General features: G+C 58.0%; 1 protein-coding gene and 1 gene segment (V, D, J or C); one reads left to right on the forward strand and one right to left on the reverse strand.

Moving 5' to 3' along the window:
- Positions 1-7,191: 7,191 nt before the first annotated feature.
- LOC128946257 (Ig heavy chain V region 914-like) lies at positions 7,192-7,578 on the reverse strand (the record flags this gene model as incomplete). The annotated part of the segment is given in 1 exon segment: positions 7,192-7,578. A coding segment is annotated over 1 exon segment (387 nt), but the record flags the coding sequence as incomplete, so codon positions are not given.
- An 854-nt stretch (positions 7,579-8,432) lies between these two features.
- LOC128946258 (immunoglobulin alpha-2 heavy chain-like) lies at positions 8,433-26,253 on the forward strand. The gene is made up of 4 exons (XM_054290093.1): positions 8,433-8,578; positions 9,136-9,325; positions 10,339-10,683; positions 26,236-26,253. Exons 1-4 carry the CDS (start codon positions 8,433-8,435, stop codon positions 26,251-26,253), a joined length of 699 nt encoding a protein of 232 aa, XP_054146068.1.
- Positions 26,254-27,915: the final 1,662 nt, after the last annotated feature.

Below are 27,915 nucleotides of genomic sequence, written 5' to 3' on the forward strand. Positions count from 1 at the left end.
GGCCCCAAAGTCCCAGCTATTGGCCCCAGGCTGTAATAATTTTTTCTTCTCCTCCTGCTCCTGGTCACCCTCCCAGGTGGGTCTCATCCCTTTTTCCAGCTGGCCGCACCCACTGCAGGCCTACAACCAATCAGGTTTCTCATCCCCATCTCCCCTTTGTCCCGCAGGGCTCCGGGTGGCTGTGACCCTGCTGGAGTGTGGGGGGGACCTCCAGCCCCCCGGGGGGTCACTGCGCCTCCTCTGCCGAGGGTCCGGGTTAAATTTCGGGAGATTCTCCATGTTCTGGGTGCGCCAGAGACCCGGGAAGAGGCTGGAATTCGTGGCAGGGATCAAGGACAATGGTGGCAGCATTGCCTATGCACCATCGTTCAAGGGCCGGTTCAGGATCTCCAGGGACAACGGGCAGATCTCGGTGACGCTGACCATGAACAACCTCAAGGACGAGGATTCTGGATCCTATTTCTGTGCCAAATGCGTTGATGGTGGTTGTGCCTATAGTGATGGTACTGTTGGTGTGGCATTTATTGCTGGTTCTGGTCTTGGTCCAAAATCCCTCCACTTTGTTCCCAAATATCCCATATTCCTCTGATCTCTCCACCAAATCTCAGCCCTTTTCATCAAATCTCGGCCATTTTACGCCAAACTCTGCCCCTGCTGCCCCAACCCCCGAATTTCTCCCAGTTTTTCCCCATTCCACCCAAATCTCCCCCAGCTCCCAAGACCTGGTTGGAGCAGGCCTGAACTGGACCCCAGGGGTGAAGGTTTGGGGCCAATGGTTGAGTATTGGGGCAGGAGCAGGGCAGGGTTTGGGGTCAGTGCTGACCATTGTGGCAAATGGAGACAAAGGGTCAAGGGCTGGGTAAATGGGTGAGGTTTGGGACGAAAAGCAGAACTCTGGGGACTCAATGATGGGAGTGGGATGAAAGGCAAGAACTTGAGACCATCCTGGGCAGCGTCACTATTAGCGGCAGCACCATAACCATCAGCAGCCCTGGCACAGAAAAAGGATCCGGAGTCGTTGACCTTGAGGTTGTTCATGGTTAACGTCACCGAGCTCTGCCCGTTGTCCTGGTAGATGGTGAACCGGCCCTTGACCGATGGCGCGTTGTAAGTGCCTCCACCAATGTTTATGTACGCCACGAGTTCCAGCCCCTGCCCGTGGCTCTGGCGCACCCAGTTCATGGCAAAATTGCTGAAACTGAACCCGGAACCTCGGCAGAAGAGGTGCAGGGAACCCCCGGGAGGCTGGAGTTCCCCCCCGCACTCCAGCAGGGTCACGGCCGCCCGGAGCCCTGCGGGACAAAGGGGAGATGGGGATGAGGGGATGGATTGGCTGTGCGGTAAAAGTTGGCGCTGCCATTCCAGAAAAAGGGTTTGGGATCCACCCGGAATGACTGGCCGGAGTTGCAGGAGGAAGATGGTGAGGTCCAAGGGTCCCAATTTTTGGGAAACATCAGGATCTGCATGCAAGAATTTGGGTGATGTTTTCCTTCATCCCCATCTCCCCTTTGTCCTGCAGGGCTCTGGGCGGCCATGACCCTGCTGGAGTGCGGAGGGGACCTCCAGCCCCCCGGGGGGTCCCTGCGCCTCCTCTGCCGAGCGTCCGGGTTTGATTTCGGGAGTGTTGACATGTTCTGGATCCGCCAGAGACCCGGGCAGGGGTTGCAATACGTCACAAGGATCTACTACACTGGAGGTTACACCGACTACGCGCCCTCTGTCAAGGTCCGGTTCAGGATCTCCAGGGACAACGGGCAGAGCTCGGTGACGCTGACCATGAACAACCTCAAGGACAAGGATTCCGCCACCTATTTCTGTGCCAAATGTTACAGTAGTAGTTGTCGTGGTGGTGGTGCTGCTTATGGTATTGATGGCGGCTGTGGTCCCGAGTCCTTTCTTCTGTGTTCCCAGATATCACAGAATTCTCTGACCCTTCCCCCTGGTTCCTGCCCTTTTTATCAAATCTTCACCATTTCCTCCAAACTCCTCCCCTGTTGCCGCAATTTTTGGTTTCCCCCCAATTTTCCCCATTCCTCCCCAGTCTGGCCCTTCCCCTCCGCCCCAGTGTGGCACAGGGATCGCTCCAGGGCCCTTTGCACACAAAGCTTTTTGTGCAGCCGGCGCTCCGCCGCAGCGCCCCGAGGCTGAGCTGCCCTCTGCCAAACACAGATGTTCACAATGACCAAAACCAGGAATTTTCTGTTTCCTTTCCTGCCCCGGCCGGGCCCCGGCAGCTGCCAGGGAGGAAGTGGGGGGAGGCTGCGGAGCCCTTAAATCGCGGCGTCTGCTCCTCCCTCCCTCCCTCCCTCGCTCCACCTGGGGCTTCACTTCTCCCTCAGCGGCCGCAGTATCTGGGGCTGCTCATTGGGGCTGGGCTGGAATCCTCTCTGGGAGCTCTGGACGTGGTGACGATGCTGGTGGTGGCCCCAAACCCCCATCCCTGGCTCCCCAAATGTCCCAAAATCCCCAAATCCTGCCCCAAATCCCAACCCTTGACCCAATTCTTGACCTTCTCCCCCAGTGTCCAGCACCTTTGCCCCAACTTTTGACTTTCCCGCAGTTTTGCCCATTTCACCCAAATCTCCCCCAGCTCCCCGGGCCCTGATTGGAGGAGGCCTGAACTGGAGGCCAGGGGTGAAGATTTGGGGCCAATGGTTGAGTTCTGGGGCAGGAGCAGGGGAGGGTTTGGGGTCAGTGCTGACCGTTGGTGCAAATGGGGGAGATTTGGAACAAAGGGTCAAAGGCAGAGGTTTGGGGAGGGAGAGTCTGGGCTTGGGGACAGAGCGGGACATGGGGACGGGACTGGATCCACAACTGTCATCTTCACTAAAAGCACCAAGACTGCAACAACCACTATCAGCATGTTTGGCACAGAAATAGGATGCGGAATCCTCGTCCTTGAGGTTGTTCATGGTCAGAGTCACCGAGCTCTGCCCGTTGTCCCTGGAGATCCTGAACCAGCCCTTGAACGATGGCGCGTAGCTGCTGCCACCACTAGGGTTTATGCTGGACATGTATTCCAGTCCCTGCCCGAGTGTCTGGCGCACCCAGTGAATGGTGTAACTCCTGAAACTGAACCCAGACCCTCAGCAGAAGAGGCGCAGGGACCCCCCGGGGGGCTGGAGGTCCCCCCGCACTCCAGCAGGGTCATGGCCGCCCGGAGCCCTGCGGGACAACAGGGAGATGGGGATGGGAAACCTGGTTGGCTGTGGCTCAAGGTTCACATGTTGAGATCCAGACGTGGGTGGGACCCACCTGGGAGGTCCAGCAGGAGAAGAAGGAGGAGGATGATGAACTCCAAGGGTCCCAGTTTGGGGCCAAGAGTCAGGATTTGGCTCAAGGGTTGAGTTTTGGCCTCATCCCCATCTCCCCTCTGTCCCACAGGGCTCCAAGCGGCCATGACCCTGCTGGAGTGCGGGGGGGACCTCCAGCCCCTCGGGGGGTCCCTGCGCCTTCTCTGCCCAGGGTCCTTGTTGAGTTTCCGCAGTTTTGGGATTATCTGGGTCCGCCAGAGACCTGGGCAGTGTTTGGAATGGGTCACGGGCATCTACAGCAATGGTTCCTACATCTACTACGCGCCATCGGTGAAGGGCCGGTTCACGATCTCCAGGGACAATGGGCAGAACTCGGTGACTCTGACCATGAAAAACCTCAAGGACGAGGATTCTGGATCCTATTTCTGTGCCAATGGTGCTTATCGGGGTTGGTTGGATGGTTCTGGTGTTGAACATTTTGACCCCACCCCCATCTCCTCATCCCCCCTGTCCCAGTTGCCCAGACCCTTCCGCCAAACCCCCAGCCCACACCCAGCCCTTGACCATTGATCCCAACCTTGCTCTGCCTCGGCCCCAATTCGCACCTGCTGACCCCAAACCACAACTCCTGACCCCAAATCTCCTCTCTGTGCCCCAAACTTTGCTCTGAAGGTCGGGGTTTGAGGCCCAGGGCCCCAATTTGGGTTGGAATTGGGGATTTGTGTCAGTGGTGGCTGCTCAGGGCCAGCAGCGCAGATTTGGGCAGAGTCGGGCGAGTTCAGCCCAGCGGTCCTGGCAGAGGGTCCGGGGCCAGCCCAGGAGCCAAAATGGCCCTGAGTGGCCCCCGAGCTGAGGTGTGGGGCGCGGAGCTTAGAATGTGGGGCAGGTCCAGGGCAGGGTTGGGGCCCGGGGATCGGAATGGGGTGAGGGGCTGGGGATTGGGCAAAGGGGATTGGGCAGATGGGGAAAAGTGGGGACACAATTGTGCATATGGGGCCAAAACCGTGGGCGTCATTATCACTAGCAGTGCCACCAGCGCCCATGGCACAGAAATAGCATCCGGAACCCTCGTCCTTGAGGTTGTTCATGGTCAGCGTCACTGAGCTCTGCCCATTGTCCCTGGACGCCGTGAAGCGTCCCCTGACTGATGGCGCGTAGAAGGCGCCGCCACCACTCCAAATCCCCACAAGCCCTTCCAGTCCTTGCCCTGGTCTCTGGCGGATGCAGTACATGTCAACATTCCTGAAATCGAACCCGGAACCGCGGCACAGCAACGTCAGGGACCCCCCGGGGGGCTGGAGGTTCCCCCCCGCACTCCAGCAGGGTCACAGCCATCCGGAGCCCTGCGGGACAAAGGGGAGATCATTAAAAATGAGAAATATGATTGCTCCAGAAGGGGAAAGGGGTGTGGCTTTTGGAAAAAGGGATGGGGCCCACCTGGGAGGGGCAGCAGGAGCAGCAGGGCCAGGAGCCGGAGGGAATTCAAGGAATTGGCCGTGTTGTGCTGGGGTGGGGTCCCGGGGGATTTTGGCAGTCATTAATGAGTTTTTAATTGCACCATCAGTGGAGAAGAATCAGGAGGAGGTTTCCAATTACTAACAAGTGGATACGGGAGAATTGCACGATTTGAGGCAACTTATTATACAGGAGATCTCTGGTAGAAATTTGGGAGCAAACCAGGGCAGTTTGGTAATAACTGGGAAGGTTTGGGGATGGGCTCCGGGCGGCCGTGACCCTGCTGGAGTGCGGGGGGTACCTCCAGCCACCCACGGGGTCCATGTGCCTCCTCTGCCGAGGGGCCGGGTTCAGTTTCGGGGCTCACTCCATCACCTGGACCCGCCAGAGGCCCGAGCAGGAGCTGGAATGGCTAGCGCTGATCGACGCTAGCGGTGCCCACGCCTGGTACGCGCCGTTGGTGCAGGGCCGGTTCAGCATCTCCAGGGACAGCGGGCAGAGCTTTGTGACGCTGACCATGGACAACCTCAAGGACGAGGATTCTGGATTTTATTTCTGTGCCAGGGGTGCTGATGACGACGCCGATGATATTGATGCCTGTGGGATTGGCACCACCACCATGGCTGTGTCCTCAAATGTCCTCATTCCCCAGACCCTCCCCTCATTCCCAGCCCTGGTCCCCGCACTCGGTGACTGAATTCGTGTCCACAGCCCTGGGCCCAGTGCTGACCTTTGGGGCAGAGTTTGGGGGAAGATCAACGGCCAGGGGTTGAGGTTTGGGGTTCGAAGAGGGGAAAGGGAAATGGAGAAATGGTCACGGGCGGGGTCAGGGGCTGGGAGCTGGGGAAGGGTCTGTGGAACAGGGACAGGTGGGGATGCAGTGACGGGGATGGGGTCAATACAGCAGGCATCATTATCAGCAGCATAACCAGCAAAACCCTTGGCACAGAAATAGGATCTGGAATCCTCGTCCTTGAAGTTGTTCATGGTCAGTGTCACCGAGCTCTGCCCATTGTCCTGGGAGATCATGAACCAGCCCTTGACCGATGGCGCGTAGGCAGTGCTGGAACCACTGCTGTAGATGCCTGCGACGTATTCCAGCTCCTGCCCGGGTCTCTGGCGGATCCAGAGCATGTCAGAGCTGCCAAAGCTGAACCCGGACCCTCGGCAGAGGAGGCGCAGGGACCCCCTGGGGGGCTGGAGGTGCCCCCCTGCACTCCAGCAGGTTCACGGCCACCTGGAGCCCTGCGGGACAAATGGGAGATGGGGATGGGGCCAAAGCTCAACCCTACACCCAAATCCTGACTCTTGGCCCAAAACTGGGACCCTTGGAGTTCATCATCCTCCTCTAAGGTGGGTCCCACCACTTTTTGAAGCATGCCAGGCCAACTAGGGCTCTCTTCACCAATCAGGTTTCTCATCCCCATCTCCCCTTTGTCCCGCAGGGCTCCGGGCGGCCGTGACCCTGCTGGAGTGTGGGAGGGACCTCCAGTCCCCCGGGGGGTCCCTGCGCCTCCTCTGCCGAGGGTCTGAGTTCAATTTTGGGGGTTTTGAAATTGAATGGGCTTGACAGTGTCCCGGGCAGGGGCTGGAGTGGGTCGTGGGGGTCAGGTACGATGGTGCTGACACCTACTACGTGCCCTCAGTCAAGGGCTGGTTCACTATCTCCAGGGACAATGGGCAGAGCTCGGTGGCGCTGACCATGAACAACCTCAAGGACGAGGATTCCGCCACCTATTTCTGTGCCAAACGTGCTTATGGTGATAATTAGGCTTATGCTGAAACTTATAATTTTGTCCCCGTCTCCGTGCCCTTGCTCCCCTCCTGTCCCCATTCCCCAGGCCCTTCCCACAAACCCCAAGCCCTGACCCCGTTCCTGCCCCTTTGTCCCAACCCTGATAAGACCCAGATATCTGATTTGGGCTGATCCCCGTGCCATGCTGGCCGATCTGGATAACTCTGGGCGACAGAGTTCCCGAACAGCCAATCAGCTCAGAGATGCCACCATCTCAGCAAGCTCAGTGACTTCAGCTCTTTAGTGATTCTCAGCTCTCAGGATTACAGCTCTTTTATTGATTATCAGCTCTCTCAGGATTCCAGCTCTTTTATTGATTATCAGCTCTCAGGATTTCAGCTCGTTAGGGATTCTCAGCTCTCAGGATCTCAGCTCTTTGCTCACTCTCTGGGGCACCTTTGGCTGGGTCAGAAACAGACGGACAGAGAGGACAAGGAGAGGTCCTGGCGGCTCCACAGCCATGGTTCATTGAGGGATCTGTGAGGGGTTCCAGCGACAGCTCTTCTCCTGTCAGATGGGCTAAACCAGCCCCTTTTATAGGGTAGAGGGGGATCCAAACCTGTCCAACAGTGAGGGTCAGGGAGAAGACACAAATGGGGTTACAGAGAGAAGATGTGGGGCAGTGGGCAAAAGACAGGAGATTATTTTGCTGTTCCGTCATGACTGACCAGTTCCTGCTGTTACGTCTCAATCCTCCCTGGAGCTCGCGCAATCTCTGTGGATTCTGCTAAAGGACATGGGGTCAACACGATAGGCAACAGTCTCACAGCCACTACCATCATCAACAGATTTGGCACACAAATCACATCCGGAATCCTCGTCCCTGAGGTTGTTCATGGTCAGCGTCACTGAGTTCTGCCCGTTGTCCCTGGAGATCGTGACCCGGCCCTTGACAGCCGACGTGTAGGCGGTGGTGCCACCACTGGTGATCCCCGCCAGCCACTCCAGCCCATGCCGGGGTCTCTGGCGGATCCAGTACATGGTGGAACTGCCAAAACTCAACCCGGACCCTCGGCAGAGGAGGCGCAGGGACCCCCCGGGGGTGTGGAGTTTCCCCCCGCACTCCAGCAGGGTCAGGGCCGCGCCCCCATCCCCAAACCTTCAGTGGTTTTGCCACCAATTCCCTTTGTTTGTCCCCAGACATCCAACAGAGGTATCCTGAATGGTAAAGTGCCTTCACCCCTGCAATTAGCCCCAATCCATCCATTAATTATTCTGACAGCTCTTCTGACTTTTGCATCTACTCAGCCCCATCTCCCCTTTGTCCCGCAGGGCTCCGGGCGGCCGTGACCCTGCTGGAGTGCGGGGGGGGACCTCCAGCCCCCCGGGGGCTCCCTGCCCCTCCTCTGCCAAGGGTCCGGGTTCAGTTTCGGGGCTCACTCCATCACCTGGACCCGCCAGAGGCCCGGGCAGGAGCTGGAATTGCTGGCGCTGATCGACGCTAGCGGTGCCCACGCCTGGTACAAGACGTCGGTGCAGGGACGGTTCAGGATCTCCAGGAACAACGGGCAGAGCTCGGTGACGCTGACCTTGAACAACCTCAAGGACGAGGATTCCGAATCCTATTTCTGTGCCAGGGGTGCTGATGATGACGCCGATGATATTGAGGCCTGTGGGATTGGCACCACCACCATGGCTGTGTCCGCAAATGTCACCATTCCCCAGACCCTCCCCCAGATCCCAGCCCTCGTCTCCGCTCTAGGGGACTGAATTTGTGTCCCCAGCCCCGGGCCCAGCGCTGAACTTTGCGGCAGAGTTTGGGGGAAGATCAATGGCCAAGGGTTGGGGTTTTGGGTACGGAGAGGGGAAAGGAAAAGGCAGAAATGGTCACGGGCGGGGTCCGGGGCTGGGAGCTAGGGAAGAGTCTGACGAACGGGGAAAAGTTGGGGTGCTGTGTTTGGTGTGGGGCAATCACTGGGAAGGTCCCCATGAGCAACAGCAACAGGAGCACCAGTATTGACAGATTTCCCACAGAAATAGATGGCGGAATCTTCGACTTTGAGGTTGTTCACAGTCAGCACCACCGAGCTCTGCCCGTTGTCCCTGGAGATCCTGAACCGGCCCGTGACCGATGGTGCGTACCAGGTGCTGCCAACATTACTGTTATCTGCAATGTCCTCCATCCCCTGCCCGGGTCTCTGGCGATACCAGCCCATCCCAAAACTACCAAAACTGACCCCAGACCCTCGGCAGAGGAGGCGCAGGGACCCCCCCGGGGTGCTGGAGGTCCCCCCCGCACTCCAGGTGCGTCACGGCCGCCCGGAGCCCTGCGGGACAAAGGCCAGATGGGCATCAGGCCAAAGCTCAAACACTGACCCAAATCCTGACCCTTGGCCCCAAACTCGGACCCTGGAGGTTCATCATCCTCCTCCCAGGTTTGTCTCGATACTTTATCAAGCTTGACCCTCCAGTTTGCGGCCCTGAACGATCAGGTTTCTCATCCCCATCTCCTCTTTTTCCCGCAGGGCTCCGGGCGGCCGTGACCCTGTTGGAGTCCGGAGGAGACCTCCAGCCCCCCGGGTGGTCCCTGACGTTGCTGTGCCAAGGATCCCGGTTCAGTTTTGGTGGTTTTGCCCTACAATGGGTCTGCCAGAGACCCGGGCAGGGGCTGGAATGGGTCGCCTATATCAGCAACACTGGTGGCACCATCTACTACGCGCCGTCAGTCCAGAGTCGGTTCAAGATCTCCAGGGACAACGGGCAGAGCTCGGTGACGCTGACCACGAACAACCACAAGGACGAGGATTCCGCCACCTATATCTGTGCCAAAAGCTGGGATGGTTGTTGTGGTCCTGCTGCTGGTAAATTCATTGATAGTGATGTTGGTCACGGTGGTTTTTTCTGAGTCCTCAATTTTGAGTTCCCTCCTCTCCCAAAACCAGACCTTTCCCCCAAACCTCAGACCTTGACCCTTTGTCCCAAATCTCCCCAATTTGCCCCAAGGGTCAGCACTGACCCCAAACCCTCCTCTGCTCCTGCCCCAAAACTCAACCATTGGCCCCAAACCTTCACCCCTGGCCTCCAGGTCAGGCCTTTTCCGATCAGGGCCTGGGGAGCTTGGTGAGATTTTGGTGAAATGGGCAAAACTGGGGAGACAATCGAGACTAGGGGAAGGATGGGGCAAAGTTTGGGGGAAAGTAGGGAAGATTTGACACAAACGGCTGGGATGCCGGGGAAGGATGGCTGGGCATTGGAGACATTTTTTGACCAACATGGGGGTGGCCCGCTGACAGAATTTTCGCCAATAAGACCAGGACCAGAAAAACCATAATCATTATTGCTACGTTTGGCGCAGAAATAAATGGCGCAATACTCGTCCTTGAGGTTGTTCATGATCAGCATCACCGAGCTCTGCCCGTTGTCCCTGGAGATCGTGAACCGACCATTGATTGATGGCGCGTGGTGGGTGGTGCCAACCCCATTGATACTTGCGAGGTATTCCAGGACCTTCCCAGATTTCTGGCGAATCCAGAACATTCCATAATTTCTGAAATCGAACCCGGCCCCTCGGCAGAGGAGGCGCAGGGACCCCCCGGGGGGCTGGAGTTCCCCCCCGCACTCCAGCAGGGTCACGGCCGCCCGGAGCCCTGCAGGAAAAAGGGGAAATGGGGATGAGGCCAAAGCTGAACATTGACCCAAATCCTGACTCTTGGCCCCAAACTGGGACCTTTGGACCACCCCATCCTAGTTGTCCTTCTCCTGCTGCCCCTCAGATGGGTCCCGCCCCATTTTCCAGTTTGACAAACCCACTTTGAGGCCTACAGCCAATCAGGTTTCTCATCCCCATCTCCCCTTTGTCCCGCAGGGCTCCGGGCAGCCGTGACCCAGCTGGAGTGCGGGGGGGACCTCCAGCCCCCCGGGGGTTCCCTGCGCCTCCTCTGCCTAGGGTCCGGGTTTGATTTTGGGAATTACGGAATGTACTGGATCCGCCAGAGACCCGGGCAGGCGCTGGAATTCGTTGCTGGGATCAATGCTGATGGTGTCAACACCTTCTACGCACCGTCGGTCAAGGGCCGGTTCAGGATCTCCAGGGACAACGGGCAGAGCTCGGTGACGCTGACCATGAACAACCTCAAGGACGAGGATTCCAGATCGTATTTCTGTGCCAAGCGAATTTCTGGTGGCAATGCTGGCACTGCCGGTGCTTTTGGCCCTGTCCTCATCACCGTGTCCTCAGCTGTCCCCAGACCTCTCCCCTGTGGTCACACATGGCCAGCGTCACCGAGGTCAGCCCGCTGTCCTTGGCCATGCTGACCCGACCCTTGACCGATGGAACGTTCCAGGTGACTCCACCCTTGCACCCATCTGCTGCTCACAGCATGGAGCCCTTGGCTCGAGATCACTTTCAACAATTTCATCTCTCCAAAATTTCAGGCGTATTTGGGAACAAAAACGGGTTTTTTCTCCATAGCTCCCAGAGAGGATTCCAGCCCAGCCCCAAGGAGCAGCCCCAGACACCGCGGCTGCTGAGGGAGAAGTGAAGCCCCAGGTGGGAGCGAGGGAGGGAGGGAGGGAGAAGAAGATGCCATGATTTTGGGGCTCCGCAGCCTCCCCCCACTTCCTCCCTGGCAGCTGCCGGGGCCCAGCCGGGGCAGGGAAGGAAACAGAAAGTTCCTGGTTTTGGTCATTGTGAACATCTGTGTTTGGCAGAGGGCAGCTCAGCCTCGGGGTGCTGCGGCAGAGCACCGGCTGCACAAAAAGCTTTGTGTGCAAAGGGGCCTGGAGCGATCCCCGTTCCGCACTAGGACGGAGGGGAACTAGGGGAGATTGGAGAGAAATGGGTAAATTGGGGGAAACCAAAAGCTGGGGCAGCAGGGGTGGAGTTTAGGGGGAAATGGTCAAGATTTGAAAAACAGGGGTGGGGATTTTAGGGAAGGATTAGAGAATTCTGAGATCTTTGGGAAGGGAGAGGAGAGGGTTTGGGACCACAACCACCATCAAGACCATAAGCAGCACCACCACTACCACAACCACTGCTGTAAAATTTGGCACAGAAATAAACGGCAGAATCGTCGTCCTTGAGGTTGTTCATGGTCAGCGTCACCGAGCTCTGCCCGTTGTCCCTGCAGATCGTGAACCGGCCCTTGACCGACGGCGTGTAGTCGGTGTAACCTCCAGTGTAGTAGATCCTTGCGACGTATTGCAACCCCTGCCCGGGTCTCTGGCGGATCCAGAACAGGTCAACACTCCCAAAATCAAACCCGGACCCTAGGCAGAGGAGGCGCAGGGACCCCCCGGGGAGTTGGATTTCCCCCCCGCACTCCAGCAGGGTCACGGCCACCCGGAGCCCTGCAGGACAAAGGGGAGATGGGGATGAAGGAAAACATCCACCCAAATGTTGATTCTTGCATGCACATTCTGATGTTGCCCAAAAATTGGGACCCTTGGACCTCACCATCTTCCTCCTGCAACTCCTGCTAGTCATCCCGGGTGGATCCCACACCCTTTTTCTGGAATGGCAGCGCCAACATTGACCGCAAAGCCAATCCATACCCTCATCCCCATCTCCCCTTTATCCCACAGGGCTCCAGCAGCCGTGACCCTGCTGGAGTGCGGGGGGGACCTCCAGCCCCCCGGGGGGTCCCTGCGCCTCCTCTGCCCCGGGTCCGGGTTCAGTTTCAGGAGTTTTGCCATGAACTGGGTGCGCCAGAGCCACGGGCAGGGGCTGGAATTTGTGGCATACATAAACATTGACGGAGCCACTTACTACGCGCCATCGGTCAAGGGCCGGTTCAGGATCTCCAGGGAAAACGGGCAGAGCTCGGTGACGTTAACCATGAACTACCTCATGGACGAGGGTTCCGGATCCCTTTTCTGTGCCAGGGCTGCTGATGGTTATGGTGCTGGTGGTAATGGTGACGATGCCCTTGATGGTCTCACGCTCCTGCCTTTCATCCCACTCCCATCATTGAGTCCCCAGAGTTCAGCTTTTCATCCCAAACCTCACCCATTGACCCAGCCCTTCACCCTTTGTCTCCATTTGCCACAATGGTCAGCACTGACCCAAAACCCTGCCCTGCTCCTGCCCCAAAACTCAACCATTGGCCCCAAACCTTCACCCCTGGGGTCCAGTTCAGGCCTGCTCCAACCAGGTCTTGAGAGCTGGGGGAGATTTGGGTGGAATGGGAAAAACTGGGAGAAATTCAGGGGCTGGGGCAGCAGGGGCGGAGTTTGGGGTTAAATGGCCGAGATTTGATGAAAAGGCCTGAGATTTGGTGGAGAGATCAGAGGAATATGGGATATTTGGGAACAAAGTGGAGGGATTTGGGACCAAGATCAGAACCAGCAATAAATGCCACACCAACAGTACCATCACTATAGGCACAACCACCAACAACGCATTTGGCACAGAAATAGGATCCGGAATCCTCGTCCTTGAGGTTGTTCATGGTCAGCATCACCGAGCTCTGCCCGTTGTCCCTGGAGATCCTGGACCGGCCCTTGACCGATGGCGCGTAGGCGATGCAGCCACCTTTGTCCTTGATCCCTGCCACGAATTCCAGCCCCTGCTAGGCTCTCTGGCGCACCCAGAACATGGAGAAACTCCCGAAATTTAACCCGGACCCTCGGCAGAGGAGGCACAGGGACCCCCCGGGGGGCTGGAGGTGCCCCCCGCACTCCAGCAGGGTCACGGCCGTCCGGAGCCCTGCGGGACAAAGGGGAGATGGCCACCAGGCCCAGCTGTGCCATTCTCATTCCCAGCACAGAGTCAGACACCATTCCCTCTGTCTCTCTGTCTCTCTCTCTCTCTCCCTCTCTCTCTCTGTCTCTCTCTTTCTGTCACAGGATTTTTCCTGGAGCAGCACAGAGAGAAGATGAAGAGGAAACAATTCCCATCTCTCCTCGCTGCTCCTGCTGTTTCTGCGTGTGTGGAAAGTGTCAGGGGGATTGTTCCCCTCCAGGGATTCATCATTTGGGTTCTGCTGCAGATTGTTTTGTTTCCTTGGCCAATGGGCTCCACGCCGTGACCTGGCTCTGTCAAACTCTCACGGGGATTCTTTAGGATTTTTCCGTCTCTTTTATACGGAATATTTTAGTATATCTTTAGTATAGATGTAATATAGCATTAATGAGATATAATATAGTATTAATGAGATATACTATAGTATTAATGAGATGAAATATTCCTTTAACGAGATGTAATATAGCATTAAAGAGATGTAATATAGTATTAATGAGATATAATATAGTATTAATAAGTTATAATATAGAATTAATGAGACATAATGTAGTATTAATGAGATATAATATATTATAAATGAGATGTAATATAGTAATAATGAGATATAATATTGTATCAATGTAATAAAATACAATATTAATGTAATATAGTAGAGATTTAATAGAGCAATTGTTCAACATTCTGCATAATGGAGTCAGATGCTGTGACCCAGCTGGAGTGCGGGGGGGACCTCCAGCCCCCTGGGGGGTCCCTGCGCCTCCTCTGCCGAGGGTCCGGGTTCAGTTTTGGGAGTTTTGGAATGTTCTGGATCCATCAGAGAGCCGGGCAGGGGCTGGAGTGGCTCGCAGGGATCAGCAGTGGTGGTTACACGGAGTACGCGGGTTTGGTCAAGGGCCGGTTTAGGGTCTCCAGGGACAACGGGCAGAGCTCGGTGACGCTGACCATGAACAACCTCAAGGACGAGGATTCCGGATCCTATTTCTGCGCCAAGGCTGCTGGTGCCAGTTGGGGTAATGATGTCTCTGCTCTTTGCCCCTTCCCCTTGACTGGGTCCCCTCCTGCCCCCAGGCCCCAGACCCTTCCACCAAATCTCAGCCCTTGACCCCATTCTTCACCCTTGGTCCCAGATCTCCCCCAGTTCCACCAACGCCAACCACGGAGGCAAAACCCCCAATCGGGTTCTGCCCCAAACCCAATAAAGTTTGCACGAAAATCACCCAATTCTGCCCAAAAACCCCACTTTGTTCTCCCAGCCACAGCTGCTGACACGAATCCCCAATTCTGACCAAAATCAGGACCCTGGGCCTCAAACCCCGACCTTCAGGGCAAAGTTTTAGGGCACAAAGGGGAGATTTGGGGTCGGGAGTTGTGGTTTGGGGTCAGCGGGTGAGAATTGGGACCGAGGCAGAGCAAGGTTGGGATCGATGGTCAAGGGCTGGGTGTGGGCTGGGGGTTTGGGGGAAGGGTCTGGGCAACGGGGACGGGGGGGACACGGGCATAGGGACAGCTTGGGCATTGTCAATAAAACCACCACCACCACCATCACCATCATCAGATTTGGCACAGAAATACGTGGCGGAATCCTCGAAATTGAGGTTGTTCATGGTCAGCGTCACCGAGCTCTGCCCATTGTCCCTGGAGATCGTGAACCGACCCTGGACTGACGGCGCGTACCCGGTGTAAGAACCACGGTGTCTGATGCCCGTGACCCATTCCAGCCCCTGCCCGGGTCTCTTGCGGACCCAGTTCATGGCAAAACTCCCAAAATCAAACCCGGACCCTCACCAGAGGGGGCGCAGGGACCCCCCGGGGGGCTGGAGGTCCCCCCCAGACTCCAGCAGGGTCACGGCCGCCCGGAGCCCTGCGGAACAAAGGGGAGATTATGGTAACAAGAAATCGGATTGGTCCAGAAGGGGAAAAGGGGCATGGCTTGCAGAAAAAGGGGCAGGACCCACTTGAGAGGGCAGCCAGGAAGAGGATATGGCGGCAGAAGTGTCAAAATTTTGGGCCAAAAGTCGGGGTTTGGGTCAAGGGTTTAGCTTTGGCCTCATCCCCATCTCCCCTTTGTCCCCCAGGGCTCCGGGCGGCCGTGACCCTGCTGGAGTGCGGGGGGGACCTCCAGCCCCCTGAGGGTTCCCTGCGCCTCCTCTGCCGAGGGTCCGGGTTCAATGACGGCAGTTTTGTCATGTGCTGGATCCGCCAGAGACCCGGGCAGGTGCTGGAATGGGTTGGAAGTATCAGCAGTGGTGGTCGCAGCACCTTCTATGCGCCATCCGTCAAGGGCCGGTTCAGGATCTCCAGGGACAACGGGCAGAGCTCGGTGACGCTGACCATGAACAACCTCAAGGACGAGGATTCCGGATCCTATTTCTGTGCCAGGGCTGCCTATAATAATTGGGTGCTGCTGCTGGTGTGGATGGTGTTAACCTCATCCCCATCCCCGTGTCCCCACCTGTCCCCATTCCCCAGCCCCTTCCCCACACCCCAGCCCCGGACCCCATTCCTTTCCCCGTGTCCCAGCTCTGAGCTGGCTCGGCCCCAAATCTCAGCTCTTCGCCCCAAACCTCAGCTCTTGGCTCCAACGCTCAGCCAAGGTTCCCAAACCTGGGTGCAAATGGTCGAGATTTGGGAAAATGGGCCAGATTTGGTCTGTGTCTGTGACTCAGATCCACCACTGAAATTCTGGGCCAAAACAGGTCCAGTGTGGGGCAATGTGGGATTTGAGGGCCGAGACTGAGCTCAGGGTGAAACCAGCTCTGATTTGGGGCCAGGAGCTGAGATTTGGGGCCAGAGCAGGGCAAGGTTGGGACAAAGGGTCAGGAGTGGAGGGAAGGGTTGCGGCACGGGGACAGGGAGAAAATCATAAACAATATTTGCAGCACCCCAACCAGCACCATAACCATCAGCACCCCTGGTGCAGAAATAGGATCCGAAATCCTCGTCCTTGAGGGTGTTCATGGTCAGCGTCACCGAGCTCTGCCCATTGTCCCTGGAGATTGTGAACCGAACCGTGACAGACGGCGCATAGCGGGTGTCTCCACCATTGCCCCAGATCCCTGCGAGCCACTCCAGCCCCTGCCCGGGTCTCTGACGGACCCACTGCATGGCAACACTCCCAAAATCAAACCCGGACCCTCGGCAGAGGAGGCGCAGGGACCCCCCGGGGAGTTGGATTTCCCCCCCGCACTCCACCAGGGTCACGGCCGCCCGGAGTCCTGCGGGAAAAAAGGGAGATAGGGATGGGAAACCTGATTGGTTGAGGGCCTCAAAGCAGGTGTGGTCTGCTGGAAAACGGGACTGGACCAACCTGGGAGGAGGATGATGAACTCCAAGGGACCCAATGTGGGGCCAGGAGTCAGGATGTGGGTCAACGGTTGAGCTTTTCCATCCCCTTTGTCCCGCAGGGCTCTGGGCGGCGGTGACCCTGCTGGAGTGCGGGGGGGACCTCCAGCCCCCCGGGGGGTCCCTGATCCTTCTCTGCCGAGGGTCCAGGTTCGATTTCGGCAGTTTTGGGATGGGCTGGGTCCGCCAGAGACCCGGGCAGGCGCTGGCGTTCGTAGCACAGATCAACACTGTTGGCAAAACCCACTATGGAGATTCGGTCCAGGGTCGGTTCACGATCTCCAGGAATAACGGGCAGAGCTCGGTGGTGCTGACCATGAACAACCTCACGGACGAGGATTCCGGGTCCTATTTCTGTGCCAAGGATTCCTATGGTGGCTGGAATGCCACCCATGCCATTGGTTTCACTCCCGATGGTTGGGTTGGTGCTTGGGGTTTCAGCCCCGTCCCTGTCCCTAGCTGTCTCCAGACCCTTCCCTAAACCCCCCTGACCCACCCCTGACCCTTCGTCCCAGCCCTGCCCCCTTTGCCCCAACGCTGCCCATTGGCCCAAAACACCCCTGGTTCTGGCCCCAAACTCAACTCTCAGCCCCAAATCTCCCCCTCGTGCCCCAAAAGTGCCCCAAGGGTAGAGATTTGGGGACAGTGGGTGAGGTTTGGGTCAGCGGCTGTGGCTGGGAGCCCAAAGTGGGGATTTGGGGCAGAATCGGGCGAGTTTTGGGGCCAAAGTAGGAGGGCTTGGGGCAGAACCAGTTTGTGGGTTTGGGGTCTTGGGTCACCATTGGTGGAAATAGGGGAGATCTGGGAAAAGGGGTCAAGAATGAGGTCAAGGGCTCAGATTTGGGTAAAGGCTCTGAGATTTGGGGACAAGAGGGGCTCAGGCAAGGGCGCTGCCACCACGGGAAAGGTCAATAAAAACAGCACCAGCAGCCCAAGCAGCACCAGCAACTTTGGCACAGAAATAGGATCCGGAATCCTCACCCTTGAGGTTGCTTATGGTCAGCGTCACCGAGCTCTGCCCGTTGTCCTTGGAGATCGTGAACCGGCCCTTGACCAACGGCGCGTAGATGGTGCTGGAACCATCGCTCCTGATCCACGCGACGAATTCCAGCCCCTGCCCGGGTCTCTGGCGGATCCATGACATGTCAAAATTCCCAAAACTGAACTCGGACCCTCGGTAGAGGAGGTGCAGGGACCCCCCGCGGGGCTGGAGGTCCCCCCCGCACTCCAGCAGGGTCACGGCCGCCCGGAGCCCTGCGGGACAAAGCGGAGATGATTAAAAATGAGAAATGTGATTGCTCCAGAAGGGGAAAAGGTGCTTGTGTTCCAGAAAAAAGGGGCGGGACCCACCTGGGAGGGGCAGCAGGGGCAGCAGGGCCAGGAGCAGGAGGGACCTCAAGGCCAAGGCCGGGATGTGCTGGGGCTGGGGTCCTGGGGGGTTTTGGGTGTTGTTAACGCGGTATTGCGTTGGAAATCAATGTGGAACCCTGAGGAGAAGGTGTCCAATTAATTAATGACAATATTGAGTTTAATTCCAGCTTTTGAGTAACTTCATGATACCCAAAAATTCTGGTGGAGGTTTGGGACCAAACCAGTGCAGTTATGAGTGAAATTGGTGAGGATTTGGGGATGGGCTCCGGGCGGCTGTGACCCTGCTGGAGTGCGGGGGGCACCTCCAGCACCCCAGGGGGTCCCTGCGGGTCCTATGCCGAGGGTCCGGGTTCGATTTTAGCAGTTTTGGGATGGGCTGGTATCGACCGAGGCCTGGATGAGGGCTGGAGTACGTCGCAAGGATCAGTGACACTGGAGGTTACACCGAGTACGCGCCATTGGTCAAGGGCCGGGTCACAATCTCCAGGGACAACGGGCAGAGCTCGGTGATGCTGACCATGAACAACCTCAAGGACGAGGATTCCGCAACCTATTTCTGTGTCAAAGCTCCTTGTGGTCGTGGTGCTGCTCCTGCTGATTATATTGACGGTGCTCGTGATGTGCCCATCTCCGTGTCCCCGTACCCATTCCCCAGACCCTTCCCCCAAACCCCCAGCCCACACCCAGCTCTTGACCACTGATCCCAACCTTGCTCTGCCTAGGCCCCAATTCTCACCCGCTGACCCCAAACCACAACTCCTGACCCCAAATCTCCAATTTGTGCCCCAAAACTTGATTCTGAAAGTGGATACTTCTGGTCATGGGTTAAGATTTCGGTCAATTTTGCGGCCAAGAGTGGAGAATTTGGGGCAGAGCCAGAGAAGGGTTGGGAGATAGGGTCAGAAATGGGGTCAGGGGCAGAGTTTGGGAGAAGGGTCTGGGGAACCTGGACAGGGCGGGGACAGAGCCATGGGGATGGGGTCAGAACCATCCGCAGCAGAACCCCAAGTATCAAAGGCAGCTTTCCCGCAGAAATAGGAACCGGAATCCTCGTCCTTGAGGTTGTTCATGGTCAGCGTCACCGAGCTCTGCCCGTTGTCCCTGGAGATCCTGAACCAGCCCTGCACTGATAATGCGTAGGTATAGCTGGATCCATCATTCTTGATCACTGCGACGTCTTCCAGCCCCCGCCCGGGTATCTGGCACATCCAGAACCTTCTGAAACTCCTGAAATTGAACCCGGACCCTCTGCAGAGGAGGCGCGGGGAGCCCGGGGGGGTTGGAGGGCCCCCCCGCACTCCAGCAGGAACACGGCCAGCCAGAGCCCTGCGGGACAAAGGGGAGATGGGGATGAGGGAACAAATCCACCCAAATGTTGATTCTTGCCTGCAGACCCTGATGTTGGCCCCAAATTGGGACCCTGGGACCTCCCCATCCTCCTCCTGCAGCTCCTGCTGGCCCTCCCAGGTGGATCCCACACCCTTTTTCTGGCATGGCGGTGCCCACTTTGGGTCCATAACCAATCCAGCTCCTCCTCCCCATCTCCTCTTTGTCCTGCAGGGCTCCGGGCAGCCGTGAACCGACTGGAATGTGGGGGGGACCTCCAGCCCCCCGGGGGTTCCCTGCGCCTCCTCTGCCGAGGGTCCGGGTTTGATTTCGGGAGTTACCCCATGAGCTGGGTCCGCCAGAGACCCGGGCAGGGGCTGGAGTGGCTCGCAGGCATCTACAGTGATGGTTCCTACATCTACTACGCGCCATCGGTCCAGGGCTGGTGCAGGATCTCCAGGGACAACGGGCAGAGCTCGGTGACGCTGACCATGAACAACCTCAAGGACGAGGATTCCGGATCCTATTTCTGCACCAAGGGTTTTGCTGGTTATGCTGGTGATAACAATGCCTGCTGTATTGACCCCTTCCCTATCACTGTGTCCCCCCCTGTCCCCATTCCCCAGACCCTTCCCCAGCTCCCAGCCCCTGACCCAGCCCGTGACCATTTCCCCATTTCCCTTCCCCCTCTCCGGCCCCAAACCCCAACCCTTGGCCGTTGATCTTCCCCCAAACTCTGCCCCAAAGGTCAGCGCTGGGCCCGGGGCTGGGGACACGAATTCAGTCACCGAGAGCGGGGACGAGGGCTGGGATTTGGGGGGAGGGTCTGGGGTATGGCGACAATTATGGACGCAACAAAGGGGGGGGGCTACATGCTCCATAACCAGCACCAGCAGCGTCACTACGATAAGCAAGAACAGCATTACAACCCTCAGGAGTTTTGGCACAGAAATAGAATCCGGAATCCTCGTCCTTGAGGTTGTTCAGGGTCAGCGTCACCGAGCTCTGCCCGTTGTCCCTGGAGATCGTGACCCGGCCCTTGACCGATGGCGCGTAGCTGGTGCTGGAACCGTCTTACTTGATCGCTCCAATGTATCCCAGCCCCTGCCTGGGTCTCTGGCGCACCCAGTACAGGGTGGAATCCCCGAAATCGAAGCCAGACCCTCGGCAGAAGAGGTGCAGGGAACCCCCGGGGGCCTGGAGGTCCCCCCCGCACTCCAGCAGGGTCACGGCCGCCCGGAGCCCTGCGGGACAAAGGGGAGATGGGGATGAGGTGATGCAAAAGTCAGGCGAAGGTGCCCAATTATTGAATGGGTGGATTGGGACTAATTGCACGGTTTAAGGCACTTTACCATTCAGGATACATCTGTTGGAGATTTGGGGACAAAGAAAGGGAATTGGGGGCAAAACCGGTGAAGGTTTAGGGATGGGGGAGCGGCAGTGACCCTGCTTGAGTGCGGGGGGGACCTCCAGTCCCCTGGGGGGTCCCTGCGCCTCCTCTGCCGAGGGTCCGGGTTCAGTTTTGGGAGTTTTGGAATGTTCTGGATCCATCAGAGAGCCGGGCAGGGGCTGGAGTGGCTCGCAGGGATCAGCAGTGGTGGTTACACGGAGTACGCGGGTTTGGTCAAGGGCCGGTTTAGGGTCTCCAGGGACAACGGGCAGAGCTCGGTGACGCTGACCATGAACAACCTCAAGGACGAGGATTCCGGATCCTATTTCTGCGCCAAGGCTGCTGGTGCCAGTTGGGGTAATGATGTCTCTGCTCTTTGCCCCTTCCCCTTGACTGGGTCCCCTCCTGCCCCCAGGCCCCAGACCCTTCCACCAAATCTCAGCCCTTGACCCCATTCTTCACCCTTGGTCCCAGATCTCCCCCAGTTCCACCAACGCCAACCACGGAGGCAAAACCCCCAATCGGGTTCTGCCCCAAACCCAATAAAGTTTGCACGAAAATCACCCAATTCTGCCCAAAAACCCCACTTTGTTCTCCCAGCCACAGCTGCTGACACGAATCCCCAATTCTGACCAAAATCAGGACCCTGGGCCTCAAACCCCGACCTTCAGGGCAAAGTTTTAGGGCACAAAGGGGAGATTTGGGGTCGGGAGTTGTGGTTTGGGGTCAGCGGGTGAGAATTGGGACCGAGGCAGAGCAAGGTTGGGATCGATGGTCAAGGGCTGGGTGTGGGCTGGGGGTTTGGGGGAAGGGTCTGGGCAACGGGGACGGGGGGGACACGGGCATAGGGACAGCTTGGGCATTGTCAATAAAACCACCACCACCACCATCACCATCATCAGATTTGGCACAGAAATACGTGGCGGAATCCTCGAAATTGAGGTTGTTCATGGTCAGCGTCACCGAGCTCTGCCCATTGTCCCTGGAGATCGTGAACCGACCCTGGACTGACGGCGCGTACCCGGTGTAAGAACCACGGTGTCTGATGCCCGTGACCCATTCCAGCCCCTGCCCGGGTCTCTTGCGGACCCAGTTCATGGCAAAACTCCCAAAATCAAACCCGGACCCTCACCAGAGGGGGCGCAGGGACCCCCCGGGGGGCTGGAGGTCCCCCCCAGACTCCAGCAGGGTCACGGCCGCCCGGAGCCCTGCGGAACAAAGGGGAGATTATGGTAACAAGAAATCGGATTGGTCCAGAAGGGGAAAAGGGGCATGGCTTGCAGAAAAAGGGGCAGGACCCACTTGAGAGGGCAGCCAGGAAGAGGATATGGCGGCAGAAGTGTCAAAATTTTGGGCCAAAAGTCGGGGTTTGGGTCAAGGGTTTAGCTTTGGCCTCATCCCCATCTCCCCTTTGTCCCCCAGGGCTCCGGGCGGCCGTGACCCTGCTGGAGTGCGGGGGGGACCTCCAGCCCCCTGAGGGTTCCCTGCGCCTCCTCTGCCGAGGGTCCGGGTTCAATGACGGCAGTTTTGTCATGTGCTGGATCCGCCAGAGACCCGGGCAGGTGCTGGAATGGGTTGGAAGTATCAGCAGTGGTGGTCGCAGCACCTTCTATGCGCCATCCGTCAAGGGCCGGTTCAGGATCTCCAGGGACAACGGGCAGAGCTCGGTGACGCTGACCATGAACAACCTCAAGGACGAGGATTCCGGATCCTATTTCTGTGCCAGGGCTGCCTATAATAATTGGGTGCTGCTGCTGGTGTGGATGGTGTTAACCTCATCCCCATCCCCGTGTCCCCACCTGTCCCCATTCCCCAGCCCCTTCCCCACACCCCAGCCCCGGACCCCATTCCTTTCCCCGTGTCCCAGCTCTGAGCTGGCTCGGCCCCAAATCTCAGCTCTTCGCCCCAAACCTCAGCTCTTGGCTCCAACGCTCAGCCAAGGTTCCCAAACCTGGGTGCAAATGGTCGAGATTTGGGAAAATGGGCCAGATTTGGTCTGTGTCTGTGACTCAGATCCACCACTGAAATTCTGGGCCAAAACAGGTCCAGTGTGGGGCAATGTGGGATTTGAGGGCCGAGACTGAGCTCAGGGTGAAACCAGCTCTGATTTGGGGCCAGGAGCTGAGATTTGGGGCCAGAGCAGGGCAAGGTTGGGACAAAGGGTCAGGAGTGGAGGGAAGGGTTGCGGCACGGGGACAGGGAGAAAATCATAAACAATATTTGCAGCACCCCAACCAGCACCATAACCATCAGCACCCCTGGTGCAGAAATAGGATCCGAAATCCTCGTCCTTGAGGGTGTTCATGGTCAGCGTCACCGAGCTCTGCCCATTGTCCCTGGAGATTGTGAACCGAACCGTGACAGACGGCACATAGCGGGTGTCTCCACCATTGCCCCAGATCCCTGCGAGCCACTCCAGCCCCTGCCCGGGTCTCTGACGGACCCACTGCATGGCAACACTCCCAAAATCAAACCCGGACCCTCGGCAGAGGAGGCGCAGGGACCCCCCGGGGAGTTGGATTTCCCCCCCGCACTCCACCAGGGTCACGGCCGCCCGGAGTCCTGCGGGAAAAAAGGGAGATAGGGATGGGAAACCTGATTGGTTGAGGGCCTCAAAGCAGGTGTGGTCTGCTGGAAAACGGGACTGGACCAACCTGGGAGGAGGATGATGAACTCCAAGGGACCCAATGTGGGGCCAGGAGTCAGGATGTGGGTCAACGGTTGAGCTTTTCCATCCCCTTTGTCCCGCAGGGCTCTGGGCGGCGGTGACCCTGCTGGAGTGCGGGGGGGACCTCCAGCCCCCCGGGGGGTCCCTGATCCTTCTCTGCCGAGGGTCCAGGTTCGATTTCGGCAGTTTTGGGATGGGCTGGGTCCGCCAGAGACCCGGGCAGGCGCTGGCGTTCGTAGCACAGATCAACACTGTTGGCAAAACCCACTATGGAGATTCGGTCCAGGGTCGGTTCACGATCTCCAGGAATAACGGGCAGAGCTCGGTGGTGCTGACCATGAACAACCTCACGGACGAGGATTCCGGGTCCTATTTCTGTGCCAAGGATTCCTATGGTGGCTGGAATGCCACCCATGCCATTGGTTTCACTCCCGATGGTTGGGTTGGTGCTTGGGGTTTCAGCCCCGTCCCTGTCCCTAGCTGTCTCCAGACCCTTCCCTAAACCCCCCTGACCCACCCCTGACCCTTCGTCCCAGCCCTGCCCCCTTTGCCCCAACGCTGCCCATTGGCCCAAAACACCCCTGGTTCTGGCCCCAAACTCAACTCTCAGCCCCAAATCTCCCCCTCGTGCCCCAAAAGTGCCCCAAGGGTAGAGATTTGGGGACAGTGGGTGAGGTTTGGGTCAGCGGCTGTGGCTGGGAGCCCAAAGTGGGGATTTGGGGCAGAATCGGGCGAGTTTTGGGGCCAAAGTAGGAGGGCTTGGGGCAGAACCAGTTTGTGGGTTTGGGGTCTTGGGTCACCATTGGTGGAAATAGGGGAGATCTGGGAAAAGGGGTCAAGAATGAGGTCAAGGGCTCAGATTTGGGTAAAGGCTCTGAGATTTGGGGACAAGAGGGGCTCAGGCAAGGGCGCTGCCACCACGGGAAAGGTCAATAAAAACAGCACCAGCAGCCCAAGCAGCACCAGCAACTTTGGCACAGAAATAGGATCCGGAATCCTCACCCTTGAGGTTGCTTATGGTCAGCGTCACCGAGCTCTGCCCGTTGTCCTTGGAGATCGTGAACCGGCCCTTGACCAACGGCGCGTAGATGGTGCTGGAACCATCGCTCCTGATCCACGCGACGAATTCCAGCCCCTGCCCGGGTCTCTGGCGGATCCATGACATGTCAAAATTCCCAAAACTGAACTCGGACCCTCGGTAGAGGAGGTGCAGGGACCCCCCGCGGGGCTGGAGGTCCCCCCCGCACTCCAGCAGGGTCACGGCCGCCCGGAGCCCTGCGGGACAAAGCGGAGATGATTAAAAATGAGAAATGTGATTGCTCCAGAAGGGGAAAAGGTGCTTGTGTTCCAGAAAAAAGGGGCGGGACCCACCTGGGAGGGGCAGCAGGGGCAGCAGGGCCAGGAGCAGGAGGGACCTCAAGGCCAAGGCCGGGATGTGCTGGGGCTGGGGTCCTGGGGGGTTTTGGGTGTTGTTAACGCGGTATTGCGTTGGAAATCAATGTGGAACCCTGAGGAGAAGGTGTCCAATTAATTAATGACAATATTGAGTTTAATTCCAGCTTTTGAGTAACTTCATGATACCCAAAAATTCTGGTGGAGGTTTGGGACCAAACCAGTGCAGTTATGAGTGAAATTGGTGAGGATTTGGGGATGGGCTCCGGGCGGCTGTGACCCTGCTGGAGTGCGGGGGGCACCTCCAGCACCCCAGGGGGTCCCTGCGGGTCCTATGCCGAGGGTCCGGGTTCGATTTTAGCAGTTTTGGGATGGGCTGGTATCGACCGAGGCCTGGATGAGGGCTGGAGTACGTCGCAAGGATCAGTGACACTGGAGGTTACACCGAGTACGCGCCATTGGTCAAGGGCCGGGTCACAATCTCCAGGGACAACGGGCAGAGCTCGGTGATGCTGACCATGAACAACCTCAAGGACGAGGATTCCGCAACCTATTTCTGTGTCAAAGCTCCTTGTGGTCGTGGTGCTGCTCCTGCTGATTATATTGACGGTGCTCGTGATGTGCCCATCTCCGTGTCCCCGTACCCATTCCCCAGACCCTTCCCCCAAACCCCCAGCCCACACCCAGCTCTTGACCACTGATCCCAACCTTGCTCTGCCTAGGCCCCAATTCTCACCCGCTGACCCCAAACCACAACTCCTGACCCCAAATCTCCAATTTGTGCCCCAAAACTTGATTCTGAAAGTGGATACTTCTGGTCATGGGTTAAGATTTCGGTCAATTTTGCGGCCAAGAGTGGAGAATTTGGGGCAGAGCCAGAGAAGGGTTGGGAGATAGGGTCAGAAATGGGGTCAGGGGCAGAGTTTGGGAGAAGGGTCTGGGGAACCTGGACAGGGCGGGGACAGAGCCATGGGGATGGGGTCAGAACCATCCGCAGCAGAACCCCAAGTATCAGAGGCAGCTTTCCCGCAGAAATAGGAACCGGAATCCTCGTCCTTGAGGTTGTTCATGGTCAGCGTCACCGAGCTCTGCCCGTTGTCCCTGGAGATCCTGAACCAGCCCTGCACTGATAATGCGTAGGTATAGCTGGATCCATCATTCTTGATCACTGCGACGTCTTCCAGCCCCCGCCCGGGTCTCTGGCACATCCAGAACCTTCTGAAACTCCTGAAATTGAACCCGGACCCTCTGCAGAGGAGGCGCGGGGAGCCCGGGGGGGTTGGAGGGCCCCCCCGCACTCCAGCAGGAACACGGCCAGCCAGAGCCCTGCGGGACAAAGGGGAGATGGGGATGAGGGAACAAATCCACCCAAATGTTGATTCTTGCCTGCAGACCCTGATGTTGGCCCCAAATTGGGACCCTGGGACCTCCCCATCCTCCTCCTGCAGCTCCTGCTGGCCCTCCCAGGTGGATCCCACACCCTTTTTCTGGCATGGCGGTGCCCACTTTGGGTCCATAACCAATCCAGCTCCTCCTCCCCATCTCCTCTTTGTCCTGCAGGGCTCCGGGCAGCCGTGAACCGACTGGAATGTGGGGGGGACCTCCAGCCCCCCGGGGGTTCCCTGCGCCTCCTCTGCCGAGGGTCCGGGTTTGATTTCGGGAGTTACCCCATGAGCTGGGTCCGCCAGAGACCCGGGCAGGGGCTGGAGTGGCTCGCAGGCATCTACAGTGATGGTTCCTACATCTACTACGCGCCATCGGTCCAGGGCCGGTGCAGGATCTCCAGGGACAACGGGCAGAGCTCGGTGACGCTGACCATGAACAACCTCAAGGACGAGGATTCCGGATCCTATTTCTGCACCAAGGGTTTTGCTGGTTATGCTGGTGATAACAATGCCTGCTGTATTGACCCCTTCCCTATCACTGTGTCCCCCCCTGTCCCCATTCCCCAGACCCTTCCCCAGCTCCCAGCCCCTGACCCAGCCCGTGACCATTTCCCCATTTCCCTTCCCCCTCTCCGGCCCCAAACCCCAACCCTTGGCCGTTGATCTTCCCCCAAACTCTGCCCCAAAGGTCAGCGCTGGGCCCGGGGCTGGGGACACGAATTCAGTCACCGAGAGCGGGGACGAGGGCTGGGATTTGGGGGGAGGGTCTGGGGTATGGCGACAATTATGGACGCAACAAAGGGGGGGGGCTACATGCTCCATAACCAGCACCAGCAGCGTCACTACGATAAGCAAGAACAGCATTACAACCCTCAGGAGTTTTGGCACAGAAATAGAATCCGGAATCCTCGTCCTTGAGGTTGTTCATGTTCAGCTCACCGAGCTCTGCCCGTTGTCCCTGGAGATGCTGACTCGACTGCTGAACAATGACGGGTATCTGGTGTCTCCATCATAATCAATCTCTGCAATGTATTCCAGGCCCTGCCCAGGCCGCTAGTGGATCCACATCAGACTGGCTTGTCCAAAACTGAACCCGGACCCTCGGCAGAGGAGGCACAGGGAACCCACGGGGGGCTGGAGGTCCCACCCGCACTCCAGCAAGGTCACGGCCGCCCGGAGCCCTGCGGGACAAAGGGGAGATGGGGGTGAGGCCAAAGCTCAACCCTTAACCCAAATCCTGACTCTGGGCCCCAAACTGGGACCCTTGGAGTTCATCATCCTCCCTCCTCCTCCCAGCGGGTCCCATCACGTTTTCCAGCAGACCACATGCACTATGAGACATTCAAGGGATCAGGTTTTTCATTTCCATCACCTCCCCTTTGTCCCGCAGGGCTCCGGGCGGCCGTGACACTGCTGAAGTGCGGGGGGGACCTCCAGCCCCCCGGGGGGTCCCCGCGCCTACTCTGCCGAGGGTCCGGGTTCAGTTTTGGCAGTTTCACCATGTACTGGGTGTGCCAGAGACCCGGGCAGGGGCTGGAATAGCTCGCAGGAATCTACAGGGATGGTTCCAGCACCCACTACGCACCATCGGTCAAGGGCCGGGTCACGATCTCCAGGGACAACGGGCAGAGCTCGGTGATGCTGACCATGAGCAACCTCAAGGACGAGGATTCCGGATCCTATTTCTGTGCCAAGGGTGCTGATATTGGTTACCATAATCAGGCTGCTGCTTATCGTTGGATCCTCTCCATGTCCCAATGTCCTCACCCGTCCCGGTTCCCCAGACCCTTCCCCACACCCCAGCCACTGACCCCATTCCTGTCCCTGTGTCCCAGCCCTGAACTGGCCCTTCCCC

The sequence above is a fragment of the Melozone crissalis genome, unplaced genomic scaffold (genome assembly GCF_028551555.1).
Source record: "Melozone crissalis strain CALT ecotype California unplaced genomic scaffold, PUWL_Pcris_2 ptg000079l_1, whole genome shotgun sequence".
NCBI lineage: Eukaryota > Metazoa > Chordata > Aves > Passeriformes > Passerellidae > Melozone > Melozone crissalis.

What these genes read in the sequence shown, in the direction of transcription:
- LOC128946258 (XM_054290093.1), top strand. Translation starts at nt 8,433, where the DNA reads ATGAGCAACAGCAACAGGAGCACCAGTATTGACAGATTTCCCACAGAA. An exon ending in GAACCGGCCCGTGACCGATG is followed by an intron (nt 8,579 to 9,135) that starts GTGCGTACCAGG and finishes CGCCTATATCAG; the next exon opens with CAACACTGGTGGCACCATCT. An exon ending in GTAAATTCATTGATAGTGAT is followed by an intron (nt 9,326 to 10,338) that starts GTTGGTCACGGT and finishes ACCCAGCTGGAG; the next exon opens with TGCGGGGGGGACCTCCAGCC.